Source organism: Nansenia antarctica (assembly GCF_963989245.1).
Source record: "Nansenia antarctica genome assembly, chromosome: 4".
Taxonomy (NCBI): Eukaryota; Metazoa; Chordata; class Actinopteri; order Argentiniformes; family Microstomatidae; genus Nansenia; species Nansenia antarctica.
The window spans coordinates 44,237,299-44,257,298 of NC_137689.1; the positions used below are offsets into that span (position 1 = coordinate 44,237,299).

Here is a 20,000-nt window from a genome sequence, read left to right on the forward strand (position 1 = left end):
TAACAAAAAAAACAATCAAGACAAGTCAGCCAGTGGAAGCCTCCACAGAGATTTACAACTATCACAGCTTGTAACTAACTTGAAGAATCCAGGTAAATCCACCCTCTAGCCAGGTTTTTTTTGGAAATGACATCAGCGATCACTGATCGATGGCCGATCAAAGGTCGATAGCCTGTATTAGAGGGTGCCGCATCAATATGCCGACGGACCGTTGTGCCGACAGCCCTCCCTGCATTTGAATGCTCTCCGCTTCTCTGTTACGGTACATGTGGGAAGACGGTACATGTGGGAAAACTACGGTTAGGGTTAGGTGCTACGTCGACTTGGTACATGCTGGCATGTCTAACCCTAACCCTAATCCTATCCCTAACCCTAACCCTACCCCTAACCCCAACCCTAACCTTAACCGTAGCACCCTAGCACCTAACCCTAACCCTAGTTTTCCAACATGTACCGTCTTGTCAGCTCTTGCAGAAATCCGCTAATAAACTGTCGGCATCGTGGTCCATCTGCATCGTGGTCCGTCGGCACAGCGGGTGGGCCCCGTATTAGAGATGAAAGGATAAAAAATAAGGATAAAAAATAAGGATCCACGCTCCTTTACAAAATACATTTTTAAATACATTTTAAACATTTTAGTGAGTACGTTTTTTTCCATGATCTTTACTGGTTGAGTCTATCAGCTGCACACCTGACCCCGATTTTGCTCTAGAACATTTCTCATCTCTATTTGCTGCACACCTGACCCCGATTTTGCTCTAGAACATTTCTCATCTCTATTTACATCTCTAACAGACAAACATTACACAACACAACTTTAAACACTTTAGAATCAAGAACTAATCGTTGGTATTCCACAGAGTTTTCAAATCTCCTTTTGATGAAAAACTATGCCTGGGCCAAAACTAGACAACCAGACTGATTTTCAGTTACATTATCAGACAACTGAGAAATATCTATCTTGGATTCTGCTGGTGATCCTACAACACTTTTAAAAACAATTAACGCCCTGAAGTGTGGAAACTCCTCTTGATCCATGTTCCGAAATAAGTTTAGTAAGACTCTGTCCTCATTACAGAGAAAATGTAGATATGTAATGTCTTTAATCAGCATTTTATGCCTTGGCAGGCTTCATGGGAGATCAGTTAACTACTAGCGAATCTTTGTTTTCATTTCACCAATTTTCGACTTGTGATGTACTTGAAGCCTTGCTTAAAATGTACATTAACAACCCCATTGGGGCTGGTCTGCTTGATGCAGGCCTATTGCAGCTTTCGGCTCCCCCGACTGCAGAGTCATTGACACATTTTAATCTGTTATCTCAGGTGCAAGATTTGGAAGGCAGCCCATGTGTTGCCTCTTCATAACGGTGGTGACCCCTCTGACCTAGATAACTACCGCCCAATATCAACTACCAGCTAAGAACCTTTTAATCTCCCCATTCTATTCTAAATGTACACCAATCTGGCTTTAGACTGGTCAATTTAACTTTTGCACTACTGCTCGTTTGCACATATCATATGTATTATATTGTTCTCTAATTACACATCTTACATATGTAACAATACCTCAAGACCTATTGCCCTTGTTCTGTACATATCATACTGTACATATATCATAACTGTACATATCATATTGATATTCATCTCATGTGTATTCACTTCTTACAGTATATTAATTTATTTTTACCATAATACCACCATGCACTGTCTACATTATCATGTCTTTTTCACTTTGCTACTAATTACACTAGGTGGTTTGATGACAAACTAAAATGTCTTGTCTCTGTACTTGTGCTACTACTCTGTGCTACTACTCTGTGCAATGACAATAAAGTTGAATCTAATCTAATCTAAAAATAGCAGTCTCAGCTGCTACGCTTGTCTTGTCTAGAAGATGTGTTAAATTGCCGAGATCAGAAAAAAAAACATTGTGCTGACTTATTTTTAGCTCTCCAAGGCATTCAATACGGTCGACCATTACCTACTCAATCAGAGGTAGTCTGAAATAGGCCTGGATCAGACTTCATGTAGATGGTCTGAAAATTATTTAACAGACAGAACACTGTGGGCCGGTTTCACAGACAAGGCTTAAGCTTAGTCCTGGACTAAATCACACTTTCAATGTAAAATCTCCATTGAAGATGCTTTTTAGTCCAGGATTAGGCTTAAGCCCTGTCTGTGAAACTGGCCCTGTGTGTCTCAATTGATGGTGTTACATCAGATGTTCTTGACACAAAGGGTTGTTGTTGTTGTTGTTGTTGTTGTTGTTGTTGTTGTTGTTGGGAAACAAAAGGGTTTTCCACAAGGATCAATTCTTGGTCCAGTTCTTTTTGCAATTTACATCAACAATATAGGATTATCTGTAAATAATTGTAACCTGCATACGCCGATGATACTATTGGATATGCTATTGATGCTATGATGACCAGGCTCTTTCTTAGCTGCAGTCTGCATTCCCTGTCCTGCAGAGAGCATTTGTTGGGCTGAGGTTGGTGCTTATAATGCTGGAAAAACAACATATACTGTATGTTATTTACCAAATCACAGTGGAATGTTTCTGATTTCTGCATATGTACTTTAAGTGGTGCCTCATTGAGCTTGTCCCTGATTATTAACACCTGGGCATTGGGTTTGACAAAGACTTGACATTCAGTAAACATACAGAGGAGATTGCTAAAAGGCTATGATTTAAAGTGGGCTTCTTTTAGAGGAATAGATATTCTACCATAGCCCCCTTCACTTTATCACAGGTGATAGTTTTAATGCTCATCACTTCATGCTTTATGTGGTGGGGTAGTGGTGGCCTAGTGAACTGGTGATCAGAAGGTCATGAGTTCAAATCCCACCTGGGAACACCACCACTAGTGTAAGGCACCTAGCCCTAAATGACTCCTGTAATCTGTAATTGTAAATTGCTTTGGATAAAAGTGTCTGCTAAATTATTAAAATGTAAAGAAACAAAAGAAAGAAAAAAAAGAAAGTAACTTTATCAAAAGGTTGGCTGGACCTCGTTAAAGTCCCATAGATCAGTCATAATTTTTGTCACTCACTTTTTGTGTTTAAAGCCCTACTGCATAAACTCCCGGCTTACCTAACCTCATTGTAGGACCCCCTCGAAAACGAGATAGAGTATCTCAAGGGGTTATTCCTAATAAAGAATTACAATATTGGTGAAATTCAAGAACATCAATTACCGTTTATTAACTCGTTTGGTGAACTCTTGAGGTTTGCCGGGTCTTTAGTTATGGTGCGCCGCCCTGCTGGAACAATCTGGAGAGAACATTTCAGTTGGCTGCTCTGGTGCTGCTCAGGCAGTAGAAACTGATTTTCGATTGAGGACCTGTTTGTTTTTCTTAATTGTGTTTTATTATGCTAATTATGTAATTTTTTAAATATGTATTATGTATGGCAAACTGTGTGTATGCACGGCTCCCTTGGTCTCAAAGGGACTCCCTGCTGTGTGTGTGTGTGTGTGTTTGTGTGTGTGTGTGTGTGTGTGTGTGTGTGTGTGTGTGTGTGTATGTGTATGTGTATGTGTATGTGTATGTGTATGTGTGCGTGCATGCGTGTGTGCGTGCGTGTGTGCGTGTGTGCATGTGTGTGTCTGTCAGTGACTTCTCTCTGCGTCCTCGTCCATCTCATTGTTTTCCCTCGTCTATCTACATGCTCGTGATGACAGCAACAGCCTGATAGTAAAGCAGTATGTGTGAACACCAAGTCTGTAATAATATTATGCTAATTAATGTGGCTGACAGAGAACAAACCGTCTTTCTAAGGACACCCTCCGCCTCATGTTCCCCACTTTCAATTCCCAGTGTGCTTCTCAGCTTTAAAGCATGCTCGCCGTATCAAGAGAATCCCCTCTCACCAGATGCTGGATGAGGCGCAGTGCACTATGAGGGAGAATTCTTTATTGTGTTTGTGAATTTAAAAGGATATTTATGGGGGGGGGGGGGGGCTCTACTGAAGGAGGGGGAAAAAAGCATATCAGTGAAACAAAAAACTAAATCGCTGACTTCACTTTCTTCTCCTCAGAGGGGAAATAAACACTGATTATCAAATCAGTTACTACCATTGTGTCATAAATCACAGAGTATGAGAGGAACAATGACACATTCCTCATTGCGTTCCCCCTCGCTTTCTGCATGCCTTTCTTTTCTGGAGAGCACTCATGAATGATTTAAAGAGCGATCCGTTTCTGAGCGAGAGCTGTCCTTGGGGTAGATATGTCTCAGAGGCGGAGCTTGTGTGTGGGGGGGGGGGGGGGGCGGGCGTTAGTCATACTGTAGGCTAAAGAGGGTGGGGCCACTCTCTCATAGGGGTTCAGATCCTATCAACTAGTAGGGGCTAGTGAACTGAATGTGTGACAAAAAATAATAATAAAAAAATAAAATAAAAGGATTGTACACTATATGGGTGTGATGTTCGGGTGTCCCAATACTTTTGTCCATATAGTGTATATTCACTTACCACACTACCTATCTATGTTCACTCCACTCATTGTTATCCAAAGTTGGAATGTTATTAACAACTAGTAGAATAAACTGTGAGGAAAGATTGGTGGCCCGACGAGATATCCTCAGAAATGATTTAATCTCATAACCTAGAAATACTTTGTATCTCACTGCCATGACATAAAACATCAATATATTGTCGAAGGCGAGACATCTACTTTCTCATGCTGTAGGCAGCTGTGTGTGGGATAACATTTGCAGAGCATCACACATACCATCATTCATCACACAATCACCCACCCCGGTCCCAAGCTACTGGAAGTTCATCTATCATCCCTCACTCTCTCCTGGTCGGCTTCTTTTTTTATTTTATTTTATCTCCTATCCTCTAACCTTCATGAGGTAAAGGACACAAAAGAAAACTTTGGAATAATTCAAAACCAGTGTGGCACTTTCCAATGTCAAAGTCACACTACATCGATAATCAAGAACCAAAAAAGACGATGGAAAAAACCCCCAAAGAGAACAAAGGAGGGCTGTCTGCCATCCCTCATCCTGCAGAGCAGCCGACACAGACCTTGAGACCTGAGATGACTCCCTATGTAAGGCTCTTACTGTATCTTACAGACATGTCTTGTGTTTACCTGGCGTGCACACCTACCTGTCTCACAGTTCTATCTATCCATCTCACTTAAACCAAGTATCACTCTGTCTGTCTATCGATCGATCTATCTATCTATCTATCTATCTATCTATCTATCTATCTATCTATCTATCTAGAGTATCACAGAATCGATGTACTATGATACTATCGGTACAGGTGGCAAAATATCGTACGGTTATCGATACGTGAGTTACCTTGCGATTCCCACCCCTAGTAACTAGTTTTCATTTCCAACGCGAAACAATATTTTGATTTGTAAAGCTGTTTTTATCTTCTCTCTCTTTAGGTTCTCAGTCCAAACTGATTATATATTGACCCCTGTTAGGGACGTATAGCCTTACAAAAAGAGCTCAGTGAGACCATGTTTTTAAGGATGTTTTGTTTTATTAAAATAAAAGAGATAGATAGAGAGATGAAAAGTACAATATGAGGATGTGGAAATATATTTCATAATGAATTATATGCCAATATGAAATCAATTTGAAGCTTTGAAGGCACAAACATTGCATTGCAGTACATGGTTTACCAGTACCCCAGCAGCCTGTACAACACTCCATACAGAGTTAAGTCTGTACAACACTCCATACAGAGTTAACAGCCTGTACAACACTCCATACAGAGTTAAGTCTGTACAACACTCCATACAGAGTTAAGTCTGTACAACACTCCATACAGAGTTAAGTCTGTACAACACTCCATACAGAGTTAACAGCCTGTACAACACTCCATACAGAGTTAAGTCTGTACAACACTCCATACAGAGTTAACTAAGCCTGTACAACACTCCATACAGAGTTATGTCTGTACAACACTCCATACAGAGTTAAGCCGGTACAATGGAATGGAATGGAATGGACTTTATTTGTCATTGCTACAGTACAGGTACCAAACAACGAAATTTAGGAGGGGTGGCTCCCCTGGTGTTAGGAAAGGAAAAAGAAAACACATTTTAGAAAAAGCATAGATGCATAAAATCACAAGAAGGTAAGGAGCTGGTTTACATCAATAAAGGCTATGTACACAATCCACTGTACTATACTGCACAGATAGTCAACTAGGGTTGTCATATTGCACAAAAAGTATTTTTTCACATTATTTTAAAGTGTCACAGTTTGCAGGCTTAAAAATGTACATGTTTGTGCCTCAGCACTAGCTGCCATACAATCCGTCCGGACTGTCCTGGGCCCAGAACTTGTCCTGGGCCTTTTCTGTGTTCAGGGCCTTGACGGCCCTGTGGTAGAAGCAGTCCTTCAGTCTGTTTGTCTTAGCGGCCGGGGTCCTGTACCTCCTGTTCGAGGGCAGCTTGACAAAGTGTACGTGCCCAGGGTGGGTCGGGTCCTTGGAGATCTTGGAGGCCCTCCTGAGACAGCGTGTGTTGTACAGCTCCTCCAGAGAGGGGAGGGGGGCGCCGGTGATCTTCTGTGCTGTTCTCACGACTCTCTGTAGCTCGTTTCTCTCCACTGTTGTGCAGCTGTGGAACCAGTTGGAGATGCCGAAGGTGAGGATGCTCTCCACTGCGCCGTGGTAGAAGGCCACCAGTATCTCCTGCTTGTTGTGTTGTTTCCTGAGGCATCTCAGGGTGTATAGCCGCTGTTGTGCCCTCTTGATGGTGCCTTTAGTGTTGTCCTTCCAGGCCAGGCCAGGTCATCCCACGCTCTCTCCGTCGATGAGCAGGGGCTGGATCTCGGACTTTTTCCTCCTGAAGTCTACGATGAATTCCTGGGTCTTTGACTTGTTTAGCAGCAGGTTGTTAACCTTGCACAGCTTGCTCAGTTGCTCTACCTCATCCCTGTACGCCGCCTCGTCCCCCCCCGAGATACATCCCACCACGGTGGTGTCGTCTGCAAACTTTACGATGTAGTTGCTGGGGTGGACGGGGGTGAAGTCGTGGGTGTAGAGGTTGTAGAGGATGGGGCTTAGCACGCAGCCCTGGGGTGACCCAGTGCTGAGGCTGAGGGCTGTGGAGGTGTGGGGGCCCACCCGCACCCTCTGGGGGCGGTCGGTCAGGAAGTCCTTGATCCACGCACATATAGAGTGTGATAGACCCAGGTCTAGTAGTTTGGTCACTAGCCTGTCTGGAAGGATGGTGTTGAAGGCGGAGCTGAAGTCCACGAAGAGCAGTCTCGCATAGCTGTTTCCCCTCTCCAGGTGGGATAGAGTGGCGTGGAGAGTCGTCGCTATGGCGTCCTCTGTGGACCTGTGGGCTCTGTAGGTGAACTGGTATGGATCCAGGTTGGGCGGGAGGCGTGTGAGTATGTGGGCCCGGACTAGTTTCTCGAAGCACTTCATGATGATTGGTGTGAGTGCCACCGGGCGGTAGTCGTTTAGGCAGCTCACCGTGCTTTTCTTCGGGACTGGGATGATAGTTGAGGTTTTCAGGCAGGGTGGGACGGTGGCCTGGGACAGGGACTGGTTAAAGATGTTGGTGAAAACCCCGGCCAGCTGGTCGGCGCAGTCTCTCAGCACCCGTCCCAGGACGCCATCCGGCCCCGAGGCTTTCCTGGGGTCCACCGCCTTCAGTACGCGTCTCACCTCGTGCTCTGTGAGGGTGAGGCTGCTGAGAGCTGGAGAGAGTGGTGTTTGTGTTGTGGTTACCTCCGTTCGCCCCTCGTCGAACCGGGCGTAGAAGGTGTTCAGCTTTCCCGCCAGCAGGGGGTCGTCCTCTGCGGCTGTGAGCCTGTTGGCTCTGAAGTTTGTCATCTGCTGAACCCCCTGCCACATCCGCCTGGAGTCGTTGCTCAGGAGGCATTCCTCAATCTTCTCTCTGTGCTCTGCCTTGGCCGCTTTGATGCCGCGCTTTAGGTTGGCCACAATCTCCAACCTACAACACTCCATACAGAGTTAAGCCGGTACAACACTCCATACAGAGTTAAGTCTGTACAACACTCCATACAGAGTTAAGTCTGTACAACACTCCATACAGAGTTAAGTCTGTACAACACTCCATACAGAGTTAAGTCTGTACAACACTCCATACAGAGTTAAGTCTGTACAACACTCCATACAGAGTTAAGTCTGTACAACACTCCATACAGAGTTAAGTCTGTACAACACTCCATACAGAGTTAAGTCTGTACAACACTCCATACAGAGTTAAGTCTGTACAAAACTCCATACAGAGTTAAGCCTGTACAACACTCCATACAGAGTTAAGCCTGTACAACACTCCATACAGAGTTAAGCCCCCCTCAACAAGCTGTTACCCCCCTCTCACCCCCAATGTGCAGAACCCTACTTCCCAACTCCCCAACAGCTGGATGGAGACAGGAAGAGACAAAAAGCTCATTAGCTCATTATCTCACCCAGCATGGCGCCAGATATCAACACGAGAACAACACAGACAGGCAAGAGACAACATTACCACAAACAGGCATGAAACAACACGTTCACCTCAGAAACACCCATACCAAACGATCAGTGTCTATAACACATGGGTTTCAGGCAGACTACATTTCTCCGTCCTCTTTTGGGAAACTGAAGAGGGAGGGGGGGGGGGGGGGGCGGTGGGGATGAAGATGAGGTGTTCCGTCAAGGTGAGAATAGACTTTTCAAACACAAACCAAAATGAATCAGTGCTCTACTGAACTTCATATAATAATGATGAGAATAATAATATATGATGCCACCGGCGCATATCGACGCCTCTCTCTCACCCATCTGTCCCTGTCAATCTCTACTGTCTCTATCCCAATTAAGCAGAAATGCCCTAAAGACATATACAATAAAATAAAAATCAATTTAGCTGATGCTTTTATCCAAAGCGATGCACAGTACAGTGAGTGCGTACATTTTTTGTAACTTAATCCTCCTTGTGCCAGATCTGCACATCATGCATTCTACTGTTAAAACACTAGTGTCTTTACTGGGTAACACTGTACACAAAGTTGTTATACCTGTGTAGGAACACTATTAATTAGATAGATAGACTTTATTTGTCATTGTTACAGTACAGGTACCAAACAACGAAATTTAGGAGGGGAGGCTCCCCTGGTGTTTAAGAGAGGAAAAAGAAACACATTTTGGAAAAAGCATAGATGCATAAAATCACAAGAAGATAAGGAGCTGGTTTACATCAATAGAGGCTATGTACACAATCCACTGTACTATACTGCACAGATAGTCAACTAGGGTTGTCATATTGCACAAGAAAGTATTTTTTCACATTTTTTTAAAGTGTCACAGTTTGCAGGCTTGAAAATGTACATGTTTGTGCCTCAGCACTAGCTGCCATTACAATCCGTCCGGACTTGTCCTGGGCCCAGAACTTAGGCCTTTTCTGTGTTCAGGGCCTTGACGGCCCTGTGGTAGAAGCTGTCCTTCAGTCTGTTTGTCCTAGCGGCCGGGGTCCTGTACCTCCTGTTCGAGGGCAGCTTGACAAAGTGTTCGTGCCCAGGGTGGGTCGGGTCCTTGGAGATCTTGGAGGCCCTCCTGAGACAGCGTGTTTCGTACAGCTCCTTCAGAGAGGGGAGGGTGGCGCCGGTGATCCCCTGTGCTGTTCTCACGACTCTCTGTAGATCGTTTCTCTCCGCTGCCGTGCAGCTGTGGTACCAGTTGGAGATGCCGAAGGTGAGGATGCTCTCCACTGCGCCGTGGTAGAAGGCCACCAGCATCTCCTGCTTGCTGTGTTGTTTCTTGAGGCATCTCAGGGTGTATAGCCGCTGTTGTGCCCTCTTGATGGTGCCTTTAGTGTTGTCCTTCCAGGCCAGGTCATCCCGTATGATGTGTCCCAGGAAACGGAGGTTTGAGACCATCTCTACGCTCTCTCCGTCGATGAGCAGGGGCAGGATCTCGGACTTTTTCCTCCTGTAGTCTACGATGAGTTCCTGGGTCTTTGACTTATTTAGCAGCAGGTTGTTTACCTTGCACAGCTTGCTCAATTGCTCTACCTCATCCCTGTACGCCGCCTCGTCCCCCCCCGAGATACATCCCACCACGGTGGTGTCGTCTGCAAACTTTACGATGTAGTTGCTGGGGTGGATGGGGGTGAAGTCGTGGGTGTAGAGGTTGTAGAGGATGGGGCTTAGCACGCAGCCCTGGGGTGACCCAGTGCTGAGGCTGAGGGCTGTGGAGGTGTGGGGGCCCACCCGCACCCTCTGGGGGCGGTTGGTCAGGAAGTCCTTGATCCACGCACATATAGAGTGTGATAGACCCAGGTCTAGTAGTTTGGTCACTAGCCTGTCTGGAAGGATGGTGTTAAAGGCGGAGCTGAAGTCCACGAAGAGCAGTCTCGCGTAGCTGTTTCCCCTCTCCAGGTGGGATAGAGTGGCGTGGAGAGTCGTCGCTATGGCGTCCTCTGTGGACCTGTGGGCTCTGTAGGCGAACTGGTATGGATCCAGGTTGGGAGGGAGGCGTGTGAGTATGTGGGCCCGGACTAGTTTCTCGAAGCACTTCATGATGATTGGTGTGAGTGCCACCGGGCGGTAGTCGTTTAGGCAGCTCACCGTGCTTTTCTTCGGGACTGGGATGATAGTTGAGGTTTTCAGGCAGGGTGGGACGGTGGCCTGGGACAGGGACTGGTTAAAGATGTTGGTGAAAACCCCGGCCAGCTGGTCGGCGCAGTCTCTCAGCACCCGTCCCAGGATGCCATCCGGCCCCGAGGCTTTCCTGGGGTCCACCGCCTTCAGTACGCGTCTCACCTCGTGCTCTGTGAGGGTGAGGCTGCTGAGAGCTGGAGAGAGTGGTGTCTGTGTTGTGGTTACCTCCGTTCGCCCCTCGTCGAACCGGGCGTAGAAGGTGTTCAGCTTTCCCGCCAGCAGGGGGTCGTCCTCTGCGGCTGTGAGCCTGTTGGCTCTGAAGTTTGTCATCTGCTGAACCCCCTGCCACATCCGCCTGGAGTCGTTGCTCAGGAGGCATTCCTCAATCTTCTCTCTGTGCTCTGCCTTGGCCGCTTTGATGCCGCGCTTTAGGTTGGCCCTGGTGGAGCTGTACAGCGGTGTGCGCTTCCCTGCGAAGAAGGCGTTGTCCCTCTCATTTAACAGTTTTTGGACCTTCCCAGTCATCCATGGCTTCGTGTTGGGGTAGACCCGGACCCGTTTGTCCACGGTGACTGAGTTGGTGCAGTTCACTATGTGGTTCAGAACCGACGACGTGTACTGTTCCAGGTCCTCATGCTCATATTCCTGCCATAGGGTGTCATTTAGGCAGATCTGCAGTGGAGCGGACCCTTCTGGCCAGGTTCTGACAGTCTTAGTGGTGGTGGGAGCACTTTTCCCCATTGTGGTGTATGCAGGAATCAGGAGGATTGACACATGGTCAGACATGCCTAGATGAGCTAGCGGACTAGCCTTGTAAGCACGTTTGATGTTGGTGTATACCTTATCCAGTGTTTTTTCTCCTCTCGTTGCACATTTTACATGCTGGTAGAACTTGGGTAGTACTGCCTTCAGGTCGACATGATTAAAGTCCCCCGCTATGATGTGGATAGCCTGTGGATCAGTACTTTGTTGGCTACTAATGACGTCGTATAGTCGCGCCAATGCTACTTTGCTGTCTGAGCTAATTACCATAGTAATAGCATTCTGTTACCATAGTTACACCCTAACCTAGTTATTATTGCATTATTTCAGCATAGCACAGAGTGGAGTGTTCTTTGTTATTACGCAAAGAAAGTAAAGGCTGTTCCTTGATGTGGTCAACACCACGTTCATGACCACGCTGGTTATACATCTACAGCAATGTCTCACTACACAGGGATTTCTACAGGTAAGTGCAACACCTAGTCCACATCTCATTCTGCTCTGCTTGTCTACCAGAGGAACCACAGTAAGGAACCATGGCAGTGGGCAGAGGAACCACAGTAAGGAACCATGGCAGTGGGCAGAGGAACCACAGTAAGGAACCATGGCAGTGGGCAGAGGAACCACAGTAAGGAACCATGGCAGTGGACAGAGGCATCACTCCTCTCAATGCTGCTCTCCTGCCACACAAAGTCTCTGTGAGCAAATGAAATCAGATGGAAGAGTTTATGAGTTTATGGCGGTAAACGATCTGATGCTGCCACAGATTACCAGTAGACAAATGTGGGCCTCTTCCTCAGCTCGTCTTCATCCTGGCCTAACTCTGTCTCCGGCTCTCCATCTCGGGCTAATCCATTTAGGTGGCTCTTCCAGGGCTTACGACCTGCCCTTTATTACATTGTAAAGACCCACTCTACGACCTGCAGTTTATTCCATTAGAAAGGCCCAATCCATGACCCCAATCCTAATCCATTATACAGTCTATATGGTGGCCGCGGCCCGCTCCACTGCACTCCACGGCCCAGGGAAGCTGGTGACAGATGGGGCAGAGGGTCGATGGAGGGGTGGGGGGGGGGTCTTGAGTGAAGCTTCCCTGACAATCAGATTTCACTGATGTAAATGATGATGGAGAGTGTACGCTTTCGTTCTCCTTGACACAGAGATATCTGAGGAGTCTGTCTGTCTGTCTGTCTGTCTGTCTGTCTGTCTGTCTGTTTGTCTGTCTGTCTGTCAATTCAAAGGACCAGAAAGTAGACAGCAAGACGGGCGCATGTAAGACTTATGTCGCCCTCATGGAAAATATAATATCTGATACGGTACGTTCACCTTGTTTCTTTCAGTTTATGTGCACATATGAAATATGTTTAAAAGCGGAGAGAAAAAAAGATGTGTGAGCATTTGCCTTTATAAACGTGTCCGTTCATCCAGAGTAGAATTCGATTTGAAGCGCAGAATAAACAGAGGTGAAATACCACCATCCTCCACCCTCTCCCCCCCCCCTCCCCTCCCCCCACCGAGGTCTCTGTCCCCCACCTTCCCTCCCCCCGCCAAGGTCTCTGCCCCTCCCCTCCCCCCGCCGAGGTCTCTGTCCCCCCCCTCCCATCCATTCATCCCTGGCTGTCCTCTAACCCTCCTGACCTCACACAGCTCGTCTGGGATCCAGTTTGCTGAGTGATTTCAGCGCGTCCACAGATCTAAATTTACCTCCCCCCCCCACCCCCCACTCCCCATGCCCATCCTGCGCTCTCTCTCTCTCCTGCGTTTGCACTTAATGGCCTATCAGATTACGTATTTATTGATAAAACAGCACTATTCAGCTCTTGAGTACCTGGCTTCCCGAACACCTGCGCCAGCTTCTTTAGTGCATCACCACCAGTTATTCTGCCAGCGCAGCGTCAGATCAAACAGAAAACGCTTCCATCTTTTCCGCCTCTTTCGGCGGGACAGGCCTCTCTTGTCCTGCATCGTTCACCCTCATTGAGCTCAATTACTGATCATTACTTTTCACTGCGTTGGGTCCAGTGAGTCACCCTGCCGGCGCGCCGGGGACGCTTGAGTCACCAGGAAGTGACTGTGACGACCTCTCCCGTCGATATCGCCGGCCCATCTCATTACTGAGCTGCGTCCTGCAGGGGCTTTCTGCCATTTGGTCTTATCATATAAAACCCATTTTCACCCAGCGGATCCCCTCCGGATGGAAGCGGGGGAAGAATATTCATTATTCAAATAGTTCCTCGTTGCGTCGGAAATCCCAATATGTTACCGGCTAGATGAGATAGCTTAACCTTTTGTCCGGGGAACATTGACTAATGGTCTACCGCCCCCCCCCCCCACACACACACACACACACACCGCACACACACACACACACACACACACACCAGCCCACACCCCCTCCCTGAAATCAATATCAAACCGTAACCATCTGACACCTCGGATTATACTGTACTGTCCCAGACCCCCCCCCCCGACCATCACCCAATATTCCCGCAGGCAGCCCAGAATAACTTATTGATTAGTGATTATGTTACGGGAGGTGTGGGGCCCGGTGAAGGAAGACGGACCGGCCTCACTCATTTCTAAAGAGCTATATTTGGGTCCGGTGATACCAGATCCAGCCCTGGTGGCGTATCATCTCCATTCTCTGGATGTGGATGAGGATGAGGGCTGAAACGCATTCTGAAAGAGCATCGCTAGAACTAATAAATACAGGGGATCGGGAGGGGAGGGGATATGCGGTGTGTGTGTGGTTGCCATGGATAAGAACGTTTTTTGCCTGGGTGAGGATGTGCTTTGAATTGAGAGGGGAGAGAGTGGTGTAAGTGAGAGTTTCAATAACACACAAAGTGTGTTTGAGTTGGGGTAATTGGAGAATGTTGGGGGAGTGTTGGCCTCAGGGTTTGTGGTCAAGGTTGAGTGAGGTTCTAGCAGGGTGGAGGGGATATTTCCCCCCCTCTGTGCTGTCTTGCGTGGCTCTCTGTGCAAAGCCTGAAAAGTGCTGGTGATCAATAACTCCTGCCTCCTCCTCCTCCTCCTCCCCCTCCCCCTCCTCCTCCTCCCCCTCCCCCTGCTCCTCCTCAGAGCCTCCTCCTCCTCCTACCCCTCCTCCTCCTCCTCCTCCTAAGAGCCTCCTCCTCCTCAGAGCCTCCTCCTCCTCCCCCTCCTCCTCCTCCCCCTCCTCCTCCTCCTCCTCCTCCCCCCCCTCCTCCTCCTCCCCCTCCTCTTCCTCCTCCACTTCGTCCTCCTCCTCCTCCCCCTCCTCCTCCTCCTCCTCCTCCTCCTCCTCCCCCTCCTCCTCCTCCTCCTCCCCCTCCTCTTCCTCCTCCACTTCGTCCTCCTCCTCCACCTCCTCCTCCTCCTCCTCCCTCCTCCTCCTCCACCTCCTCCTCCTCCTCCTCCTCCTACCCCTCCTCCTCCTCCTCCTCCTCCTCCTAAGAGCCTCCTCCTCCTCCTCAGAGCCTCCTCCTCCTCTTCCTCCTCCACTTCGTCCTCCTCCACCTCCTCCTCCTCCTCCTCCCTCCTCCTCCTCCACCTCCTCCTCCTCCTCCTCCCTCCTCCAGAGGGCCAGGGGTTTGGAGGGGTGGGGGTTGGGTTGGTGTTGTGGTGCTGTGTCAGCATCCACTCAGGACCTCGTCGACCCCCCCCTCCGCTCCCCTCCTCAGACACACACGTCAAGCAACACCTCCTCAGCGCAAATGCTCGCTCATGCGTTTTCACTTTTCCTTCTCACACTACTTCCCCCCCCCCGTCCCCCCCAAACGTGGATGTTAAATACCATTCAAATGTCACCCTGTCGTATTGATTGGAATAATCATTCTGAAAGGTAGGAGAGATGGCTTGTTGATGCTAAGCAGGAACGTGACGACTGAACCATCCCTCACTGTCACTAAGTTGCCACGTAAGGGTTCCGGGCTCCCCTGTGTGTGTGTGTGTGTGTGTGTGTGTGTGTGTGTGTGTGTGTTACATTAGACCACCGAGGCCGTCTGGTTGTGTCATTAATCATCACGCTCCTAAATCAATGACAGCGGGGCTAGGATCCACGCAGAGTGTGAGGGTCAGTTTAAACGACCCAGGATTAGTGTGTGTGTGTGTGTGCGTGTGTGTGTGTGTGTGTGTGTGCTCCCATGTGCGTGTGTGTGTGTGTGTGTGTGTGTGTGTACTGTATACCGTATTGTGAGTAGCCATAGTCAAACCAGATGTTTCACGTTTCAGACACATTTTGAACAGTGTGAACTGTGAAAGTGAACAAGTGAACCCCCCCCGGTCTATGACCCCCCCCACCCCGTCTCCCCCCCTCCTTCCTTACCTGGCGGGCACCTCGATGTTGGAGATGGCGTAGAAGTACTTGAGCAGGTTGTCCTTCTGCACGTAGGTGCCACCCAGGGCGGGCCTCAGCAGACGCAGCCTGAGGTTGGTGAAGGTGAAGAAGTCCCTCAGCCCCTTCATGCTCTCCATGCGCGTGTACAGGTTGTCCATGTTCACCAGCCGCGGCCCAGCGAAGATGGCGAAGCGCGCCCGCACCTCGAACTTGACGTTCTTCTCGTTCTTGGAGCCCACCCAGCGGGAGTACTCCTCGGTGCAGATCACCCGCGTGATGCTGGCCGGCGCCAGGTCCGTCACCTGCTTGGCGGGCATGGCGAAGGCCTCCATGCACTCGTCGGCGTAGTACTGGTACGGCTGCCAGGAGCGCCCGTGGTCCGTGGACTTGTCCAGCACCATGACGGTGGGCCGGCCGTACTCGAAGGTGATCTGGATGTCGTCCGTGAGCTCCAGGCTCTTGTTCCAGGACAGGGAGATGTTGGCCAGGAGAGGCTCCGGGTGGCGGGACCACGTGACCGTCTGCCAGTAGGTGATCAGGCCGCTGCGTTGGCGGTCCTGCATCAGCTGGGGAGGGTGGGCCAGGTCCGGGTTGGAGGCGTCACACTCGTCACTGCAGAGGTACGGGTTCTCCTGAGAGAGGGCGAGATGGAGGGCAGAGAGAAGCAGGTGAGAGGAGGGGAGAGAGAAGCAAGTGAGAGGAGGGGAGAGAGAAGCAGGAGAGAGGAGAGAGAAGCAGGGGAGAGGAGAGAGAAGCAGGTGAGAGGAGGGGAGAGAGAAGCAGGGGAGAGGAGAGAGAAGCAGGTGAGAGGAGAGAGAAGCAGGTGAGGGGAGAGAGAAGCAGGGGAGAGGAGAGAGAAGCAGGTGAGAGGAGGGGAGAGAGAAGCAGGGGAGAGGAGAGAGAAGCAGGTGAGGGCAGAGAGAAGCAGGTGAGGGGAGGGGAGAGAGAAGCAAGTGAGGGGAGGGGAGAGAGAAGCAGGGGAGAGGAGAGAGAAGCAGGTGAGGGGAGGGGAGAGAGAAGCAGGTGAGGGGAGGGGAGAGAGAAGCAGGTGAGGGGAGAGAGAAGCAAGTGAGAGGAGAGAGAAGCAGGTGAGGGGAGGGGAGAGAGAAGCAGGGGAGGGGAGAGAGAAGCAGGTGAGGGGAGAGGAGAGAGAAGCAGGTGAGAGGAGGGGAGAGAGAAGCAGGTGAGGGGAGGGGAGAGAGAAGCAGGGGAGAGGAGAGAGAAGCAGGGGAGAGGAGAGAGAAGCAGGGGAGGGGAGAGAGAAGCAGGGGAGAGGAGAGAGAAGCAGGGGAGAGGAGGGGAGAGAGAAGCAGGGGAGAGGAGAGAGAAGCAGGTGAGAGGAGAGAGAAACAGGTGAGGGGAGAGAGAAGCAGGTGAGAGGAGAGAGAAGCAGGTGAGGGGAGAGAGAAGCAGGTGAGAGGAGAGAGAAGCAGTGGAGGGGAGAGAGAAGCAGGGGAGGGGAGAGAGAAGCAGGTGAGGGGAGAGAGAAGCAGGTGAGGGGAGAGAGAAGCAGGGGAGAGGAGAGAGAAGCAGGTGAGAGGAGAGAGAAGCAGGGGAGAGGAGAGAGAAGCAGGGGAGAGGAGAGAGAAGCAGGTGAGGGGAGAGAGAAGCAGGGGAGAGGAGAGAGAAGCAGGTGAGGGGAGAGGAGAGAGAAGCAGGTGAGAGGAGAGAGAAGCAGGGGAGAGGAGAGAGAAGCAGGGGAGAGGAGAGAGAAGCAGGTGAGGGGAGAGAGAAGCAGGGGAGAGGAGAGAGAAGCAGGTGAGGGGAGAGAGAAGCAGGGGAGAGGAGAGAGAAGCAGGTGAGGGGAGAGAGAAGCAGGGGAGAGGAGAGAGAAGCAGGTGAGGGGAGGGGAGAGAGAAGCAGGGGAGAGGAGAGAGAAGCAGGGGAGAGGAGAGAGAAGCAGGTGAGGGGAGAGAGAAGCAGGTGAGGGGAGAGAGAAGCAGGTGAGGGGAGGGGAGAGAGAAGCAGGTGAGGGGAGGGGAGAGAGAAGCAGGTGAGGGGAGGGGAGAGAGAAGCACTTGCATCTCTAGTAACACACTGCAAAAAGTAAATCTAAGTAAGATGAAATATCTTAAATCAAGGTGATATCTGCTTGTTTTTTGTCTGTGCTAGTTTTAACATAGCTTTTACTGCTTTTACTTGTTTTAAGAAAGTCCTGGCAAGTGACATTTTCCTGTTCTGTTATTATTATTATTTTAAGTAATATCCCCCCCCCCCCCCCCCCCCCCCGTTTTATTGCTTTTTTTCTTATTTTTGAGAGTTGACATTTTGCAGTGCAGTCTCCTGGGCCCAGTATTTCAAAACTAGATCATCTACTTCAGATATGTTGCAATACTGGTGCCTGAAGATGTTCAAAAGTGATCAAAAACATGATTCCAATGAAGGCATTCTTTCACACTGCTGCGTTTCGCTTCTATGTTGTAACTTTGCCAGTTATTGACAAGCAGCACATATTCACTTCTGCTTCAAGTCATTAATGAGAACCACCAGCCAAAACCGCACAACACTTAAGCAATATCACACGAGAGGGAGTGCTGTTATACTGAATATCAGCACGGCTGTGATTTGGGCGTAGGTACGAGGCCGCAGGCCGAGCTGATATTCAGTATAACAGCACGACCTCTCGTGTGATGTTGCTTTTATACAGCAGTTCTACAGCGCAATTGATTAGTTAACAGTAATAAGTGACAACAGATTATGATTTGTTTGTTTATTTAATCATTTATTTTGGCTTCGTCTACAAAAAATAGTTCCTCAACTGGACTGTTGCCTAGTAACCTGAACACAAACATCTGCAGGCTAGCTACTTTGTATCATTTCGGTCATTTTGGAGTGATACATATAGTTAAAAGTCCCAGTGCTGTTATACTGTATATCAGCACTCATGGAATGCCTCTTGTCCAATCAAATTACTTGGTCGGAACTAACTGTTGTATAACAAGTAATAACAACAACAACAAAAACTGGTTATAGTGCAGTGAGACCAAACGTATAAATCATGTGATTTATGGTGACACTGCAGGTTCAACCAAAACTCCAAACATAAGCAAAAGTGGAGCTGGTGATGGAGACTCAGTGTGATTAGAGGGTCTATATGGGACTCATAGGAGAATACAAGTTCATACCACTGCAACATTGGATAACAACCTCCCAGGGAAACATAGCAGCCGGTGTTTCCTGTCTGATAACCTAATTATCTCTTGCTTGCGTTTCCCCTCTCACAAACACGACCACGTCGAACACAGAGAGACAGAGAGACACACTCGTGACGGCCTAGTCCAGAAAAAAAGCCAGCTGTGACACAGGACGTCTAATGGAGAGACAAAGTGATAAGAGAGATGGAGATGGCCTGGTGAGGCGACAGGATAGTTTTTCCTCTGAGCCCCCGCTAGAGCTCCATCAGTGGGGGGAGCGATGGCCTCCATTAGTGTGAGCCCCCCCCCACCCGCCCCCCACCCGCCCTTCAACCCTTACTCAGACTGGACGACACACACGGAAGAGGATTAGTGCAACTACTCATCAGGATACGACCCCTGACCTCCAAATCCCATTGAAAATGATTACACTGTCACACTGTCACACTGTCACATTGTCCCAGATACACTGGATATAGGTAAGGTATATGGGGGGGGGGGGGTTGTCTGTGTTGAGAAATCTGTATTTGTGGGACTGTGTGCGATGCATGGGGGCGTCTTAATCCTGGGTGATATTGTCCACGTGTCCAATTAACTGAGCTTATGGCCCGGACCCTTCTGCGTCCTGGATGGATAATCAGAGGGGATCTGTTCTGTTGTGTACAGCAGGGTTGTGTGTGAGGGCGCCCCCCCCCCCCCCTGTCTTTAAGCCCTCCCGTGCCCCTGTCCTCCTTAGCCCCCCCCACCTGCTACTCTTCTTCCCTGCCCCACATACCTCCTGCACCCACACATGCACACACACACACGCACACCATGCACACACACACACACACACACCACACACACACACACACACACACACACACCACACACACACACACACACACACACACACACACACACACACCACACACACACACACACACACACACACACCACACACACACACACATACGCACACATACAGGCACGCACGCACACACACACACACACACGCATGCACACACACACAAACCCAAACAAAAACACATCCACACACACACACACACACTCATAAACATCCGGGCCAACAGAGACGGCAGGTGGCCCGCGTCACTAAGCCCCTCCGGCAATTATCCTGGCTGGGATCCTGTCGTGGAGCCTCTGGGCGCCGTGGCAACTCTCTGTCACCGCGTCTACACACAGCCTGCCA

General features: G+C 49.3%; 1 protein-coding gene across 1 annotated transcript in view; it reads right to left on the reverse strand.

The window, feature by feature from the left end:
• ntng2b (netrin g2b) overlaps nucleotides 1-20,000 on the reverse strand; it is a gene marked incomplete at both ends in the record, with an annotated part of 70,724 nt that overhangs the window by 43,401 nt on the left and 7,323 nt on the right. The window contains one exon of the mRNA XM_080528014.1: nucleotides 15,663-16,306. Coding sequence (XP_080384140.1) covers nucleotides 15,663-16,306 — 644 coding nt within the window. The remainder of the gene's footprint in view (nucleotides 1-15,662; nucleotides 16,307-20,000) is intronic.